The following is a 6,347-nucleotide window of genomic DNA, read 5'->3' as shown; positions in this document are numbered from 1 at the left end:
CCCCCCCCCCCAAAGATATGATTATTCCATCCCTCCAGAGAATGAATGAATATATAAATACTTTTCACCTTCAAAACGTATAAATCAGATTGCTTGTCTCTTCAAGAATGGTTTTTGGCAGATCAACACTCTCTCGTCGTTGTTGTCTTCGATTTTTATAACTCGTGCGTCCCACTTAAGCTGTGTAGTTATAGTTCGAGCCGATTCGATAAGTGTGGTCATGTCACGGATTATCACCCAACCCTGGAAAAAACCACCAACATCAATGAACAATCAATGACACATCTTGCAGGACAATGTCTAAGTTTCTAACCAATCGCAAAAGTGTTTTCGGATCATTAGGAGCCGAGTTGATTTAGAATGACTATCTAAGTGCTTATTCTCAATACGACATAGTTCATTTGAGTATTGGTTTAAGATAGTACCTCTGGACGAAGTAACCGATCAATATCGCTGAATAAATCGAGCATCGAGCACCTTGGCTTCTTAGTTACTTCAAGGGACAGAAGTCCTGCTGCATGCACCAAATCATATGATCTAGGATATGTTGGAAAGGCCTCGCACCTGAATAGATGAAGCCAACTATAATGTAAGGATACAAGAAACTTCAATTTTTAACTACAGAAAATGTCAGATGAGCTGCACTAGGATTCATAAAAACATGTTTTTCCCGTTCTTTTCCAGCAAGAATTACAAGATTTAGGTGCAAATATTGAAGTTTAGAAGAATAGTATTACCAATCGTGCAATACCCCAACGAAGCCTCTATCCATTATCAAGGGAAGATGGTTAGGACCATCTGTTGGCACCACGTTCATGACCCATACAGACTTCCCAGCTTCCAATAATGCAGAATTGAAGCCTCCAAAATGAGCGTTCATGTCTAGCACGTTGCGGAGCATGTTGTATGGGGGTAAAGGATCCTCATCACCGGGTCGTTTTGGATGATCCGAGAAGATTAGTGGCGACAAAAGAGACCAGTAGTTCTTCACTGCCATTTTCCAGTTTATACTATCCTCTGTGAAATCATCCAAACCCAATCCTGAAAACGTGTCAACATGAAACGTAAGCGGGATGTGATCGAATATCAAGTCCAACGAAACTATTCGATTCGAAGAAATGTAAACAACATCATAAATTACCATGTATAGCCAATTCACTCTTGTTTAAGATAGCCCTCGATGGCCAAGTTCTTCGTTCATTAATAGGAACCCAACGACGACTTTTTCTTCCACCGATGCAGGCTTGGAGTGGTCGGTAATATGGAGATTCGATATCATGACCTTTACCACATATTGGAGGAGACGAATCTGGCTTCCTAGATATAAAAGACAGCAGGAATAGACAAAATTAGGATGTAATCTGACAGATACTCAAACAAGACAGATGAAAAGATTTAAGAACATTCAATACATATCGTTAATAAATTCGACGTCGTACCGTGAGCTATAACAATTACTTTTACTAGTTTTCTTCCAGACAACAGTTTCATCTTGTTGAGACAACATCTTCCAGCACAGATATTCTACAAAATCCTGAATGAAGTTCCACCTTTTCTGATTCTCTTTTTTGTAACGAAAAGTCTGAGTATCTGTAATCTGCGATGTCCAGACAAAATACCCCCCTGGCTTCAAAACTCTATCAACCTCAATCAAGTATTTGCCATCTGCCATGGAAAAGGAAAAAGAATTCAAAATTTCCATGTTTGAATATAATCTCTGACAGAATGATGGACAGAATCGACCTCAGGCTGGCACAAGACATATAAACACTTGTGACGTTCTCAAAAACCGGGTTTGTTCTTATTGGATAGACTAAATTCTTGTGTTTTGTGTTATAGCATACAAGGCCATGACTATCTTTCTATGAAGCAGATCAAATAACGATGGAGAATTATAAATAACGCACGAGAATCATACTCCGAAGCTACAAAACTCCAACTTCAGGTATTGGCCATTAACCAAAAGATATACAGTAAACCCGAACTCAACGGAATCTCCTCAAACGTTAGTTCATGCTATACGATATTGCAAATATTGATTCAACTGTTGCAAGACGACCCTGTTCACGTTCCTACTAAATTTATACAAAAAACTCATGTTTTACTCATGCCAGTCAACGAGATAATAAGTTTTTCAATGTCATTTTGCTTTAATTTACATTACAAATATGGAGGTGATACATAAGTAAAACAAGAACATCCATCAATATCATACAGCAAAGCTTTAAGTTTACCTTTACTATCCCAGTCAACATCACATCGTGCACAATGAACCATATCATACGACAGAGACGGATATGGCAACTGTTTCGAAGTAAACGAACCAAGCATTGCAGGAAGACCCCGTTCAAGAGTTAGTTGAACCTGACTGCCTGAAGCCTCATAATTTGCTATGCACATAGTTATGAGATGTTTGGAGAAAAGATGTGCTCCAAAGCTCCCATAACCACACCCTATATCCAGAATGGTTCTTACCTGCAAAATCATTAATCAATTAAACTGATATTATAAAGTTCTAAAATAAATCTGTTTGTCAACGACATAAATTTACACGTGAAGTGGGATCGTTTGCACGCATCAGCAGTATATGTGATGAAGAGATACAAAAGAAGGCAGTTGTCAAGATACATACCCCAACTTCTCTGAAATTAGATTCATTTCTCAGCCCAATCATTTCTGCAATTTGGTGAGAGTAATCTTCGACACCATCGAACATTGGAGAGGCAGAACGAAAGGATATTTGTTCTTCTTCAAGCATCATCATTCTGTAAGTTCAGAAGAACAATTAATCAAAGAAATATAATATGAGATTTTCTTTATCATGGATTTCTTGGCAAACCTTTTGGTCAAGCTTCCAGAGGAAAGCACCTCCTGTGCTGTAATTTTCACATTTGTTACCCAGATAACATCCCTTCCGGTTGGCCATCTAAGAGGAATCTTGTAATTCAAGGGAGGTTGGACCAAACAATTCTCCCATGAGCTAGGCTCACAATGTCGATCACAGGCACCATCTTGAATCTCGCTCGAATTGAAGCAAGGAACATGATTCTCCAGTTCTGGAGAACAGAATTCGAGCTCTTTCAACCTCGAAGCACCAAGGGAAATCTCGCCTATATCCCAAAGGTCTGAAACGAGCTGCTCTTGGAGTCGTCGATAACCATGGAATATTTGAACTTGGGATGAACTCGAAATGGAGAGTGTCCACCAAAAGGAACCAGTAAGAGCAAGAACTATAATCACCACTAAACTTAATTTCAACATTAGCATTATAAATTGCTGTCGACTTCGTGAGCTCAAAGAATCAGAAGCAAAGCCATTCTCAGGGCCTCCATATTTGGATGGGGAATTGTCTGGAAAAAGCACACGAATGGGAAGCCTCGAAGCCAGAGTTCCTCCATGATCTAAAGAAACTCTCTTCTCCATCTCTTCCCTTTCAGTTTTATCTTTCATTTGGGAATCCCATTTATCATCGCCATGACCATGTACCTTAACACCGGACGCACCTCGATGTAAAGGCCTGGACATTGCTGCCGTGGTAACTTCAAAATCAACTGAAAAATCATTAAAATTCAAAGAACACAGACACACGATTGAGTTAAATTCGATCCAAAAATTCGCAGTGTAAAGTATTCTCCACCACGATTGAGTTAAATTCATTATCGCGAAGAAATCGATGAATTAACACTGGCAGAATAAGATTAAAATCCCTAAAGATGCGAAGATCCAGATTTCATCTTCACTGAAAGCAACACAAACTCGCCAGCATGAAAAAAACACTAATAAACAGATTAAGAAAACGACCTAATGTTTTTAAGATCCGAATCTCGAATTCAAAACATCAGATGAAGAACACCAGTAGTAACACAGCCGAAAACGATTCAAGATAGAGCAAACGAGAAATGGAGGAAAATCAAAACATCTTCCAATTGAAGAGAGAACAAACCTCAATTAAGAAACAAAACTGAAAAATCACATTCGAAAGAAAAAACAACAAAGAACACATCAGTAGTTTCCGAAAACAAAAACATCCAAATCAATTCAAACAAAACAGCTCCAAAACCCCTGAAAAGAGATTCACTAGTGACCCGTGACTCCGTGACATGATTATCCAAAACACATTATAATCATTATCCATCAAACACAAGAACCAATCCAAGCAACTTCATCAAAACGTCGATTAAACCCAAACTCAAAGCAGTATCAGAAAAGAACTAGAAGAAGCCACAAAACAGTACCTCCAAGAAAGAGAACAGAATGAAGGAACAAAAAGAAGGAGGCAAAGGCTCTATTAAACAAAGAAGGAAGAACCGACACCCTAGGCCGCCATTGTCGTCTTCTTCGACCTTACAGAATTGATTTTCCACTCTCTCTCTCTAACCCTCCATTGATGGAAACGGAAGAGCTTCGCTTAAAACCAGAAGGGAAGAGAGAGAGAGAGAGAGAGAGAGAGAGAGAGAGAGAGAGGAGCAGACTGTGGAGAGTTGGAGAAGGGGAAATGGAGATTTTGTACAGATCCAATCACGACAAGCAGCGAAACCTCTCGTGAAAAAATTAAAATTAAAATTAAAATTAAAATAAATAAATAAATCGGAAATATACAGTAATTAAAATATTATTAAAATTTTCAGAAATTAAATAATTTAATTAAGATTTTATAAATTAATTAAACTAAAATTAAAATATCGAGCTGGAACTCCGCGTCCATATTGAATTTAAGTGCGCAGTCAAATCAAAAAAAGAAAATAATAATAATAATAAATAAATAAATAAATTTTAAATAATTATGTTTTTAATTAAGTATACTTAAGAGTGAGCTTCAATAATTAATCAAATTAATACGCTCTTCATTTATTATTTTCCCCTTTTTTTTGTTTCCTTTTAATTACTTAGCTAGTTTTTTTTAAAAAAAATTATCCAATTTTAGACGTATTTTTAAATCCGTGTAATTTTGGGAAAACCGGAATTTAGTTAAATTAAAAAATTAAAAAAAATAAACAAATAAATAAATATTTTAATGTTATTGGTTCAAATATATATATATTTTTTTACGGTAAAACTGTTAAAAAAAATTACCAATTAAGAACAATTATTTACCTCTTATTTTGAATTTGATGAGGATGTCAATTTAATTGACAAGACACGTACCAAAAATCCATTATCTCATACGCCCACCATATATTTGTTTTATATAAATAAATAAATTATTTAAGGATAAGCATGAGATAGCGCCACTTCCATGGTTTTTTGTGGGAAACAAGTGCTTAGAGACTACTAAATTTAATTTTTTTTTTATTGTTTTAAAATAAATAATTTCAATAAAATAATTCTAATAAAATGAGAGTAATTTCAACGATGCGAGTGTTCTCGATCTCATAGTGATGATATGATAGAAGACAGAACGAGCATTTGTTGAACGACCATAGATTGAATGAAATGGTGACATGGGGTTTCTTTCAGTTCCATTTTTAGTCTTTTTTCGATTGAAATTGAGCTTATATACGCTCGTTGAAGCATATTTCAGGCTCGTAGCACTCGTTATAGTATTATGAAATAACATACTAAATAAATAATAATAATTAATTATGAATTTCCAATGAATTTGTTTTTATTTATTTGTATATAAATGTATAAATTAGGAAAATAAAAATTAAAATTGGCGGTAGATTTTAAAACAGGGAAAAGGATCTAGCGTGGATTTTTGTGATAGAGGCGCGCGGCTATTAATGGCAAACCTAGCTCTGCTACCACTCCCACTTAAATTGCACCCTAATTATACGCAATAATTATCTCTCTAAATTTCAAATTAATTTCATTTCAATTATTTATTTAAATTAAATTATAAATTTATTGGTTTAACTTTTAAATTTATTAAAATTAAAAAATTATATAAAATAAATTATAGACTAAATAAAATTGATTGTTTATTTATTTATTTGTATATAAATGTTATACTAATTAAGCAATGAATTAAAAGTTTAAAATATTTATTAGAGATTTAATTAATATAAAATTTTAAAAAAATATATTAAAATGAAAGGGTGTGAAAAAATGGGAAGTTGTTAGTGGGAAGTCAATTTTAATTAATTAATTAATATAATGTAAAATAGGTAATTAGTTCATTAATTTTGGTGATTAGTTTGGAATTTCATACTTTTAAACAAAATGTATTGTTTTATGAGGATTTATTTATTTTTTATTTTAGCTAAATTATTAAAAAAAATTATAATTCAATAAAATGTACAAGGACATAATTTTTAAAGAGGGTGACGTAGAAAGGGAGTAGGGACCAGTGGACGCGTATGGGATATGTCGGTGGGATGATGTGGCAGGTCTGCTGAGGTGGTCCT

General features: G+C 34.6%; 1 protein-coding gene across 1 annotated transcript; it reads right to left on the bottom strand.

Moving 5' to 3' along the window:
• Nucleotides 1-50: 50 nt before the first annotated feature.
• LOC111788120 (probable pectin methyltransferase QUA2) lies at nucleotides 51-4,471 on the bottom strand. Its single transcript, XM_023668328.1, has 9 exons — nucleotides 4,236-4,471; nucleotides 2,840-3,551; nucleotides 2,633-2,765; nucleotides 2,235-2,475; nucleotides 1,440-1,665; nucleotides 1,142-1,317; nucleotides 738-1,041; nucleotides 426-564; nucleotides 51-243 (listed from the first exon to the last, which is right to left on the bottom strand). Exons 2-9 carry the CDS (start codon nucleotides 3,523-3,525, stop codon nucleotides 85-87), a joined length of 2,064 nt encoding a protein of 687 aa, XP_023524096.1. The 5' UTR covers nucleotides 3,526-3,551; nucleotides 4,236-4,471; the 3' UTR covers nucleotides 51-84.
• Between the last annotated feature and the right edge of the window lie 1,876 nt (nucleotides 4,472-6,347).

This window comes from Cucurbita pepo, chromosome LG02 (assembly GCF_002806865.2).
Source record: "Cucurbita pepo subsp. pepo cultivar mu-cu-16 chromosome LG02, ASM280686v2, whole genome shotgun sequence".
Classification (NCBI taxonomy): Eukaryota; Viridiplantae; Streptophyta; class Magnoliopsida; order Cucurbitales; family Cucurbitaceae; genus Cucurbita; species Cucurbita pepo.
This window is presented reverse-complemented; position numbering and strand designations above follow the sequence as displayed.

Bases quoted from the DNA above. Each gene is read 5' to 3' on its own strand.
- LOC111788120 (XM_023668328.1), bottom strand. From the start codon at position 3,525: ATGTCCAGGCCTTTACATCGAGGTGCGTCCGGTGTTAAGGTACATGGT. The intron at 1,042-1,141 runs GTAATTTATGAT...ACACGTTTTCAG, and splicing joins GAGTGAATTGGCTATACATG to GATTGGGTTTGGATGATTTC. The intron at 565-737 runs GTAATACTATTC...TCATCTATTCAG, and splicing joins GTTGGGGTATTGCACGATTG to GTGCGAGGCCTTTCCAACAT.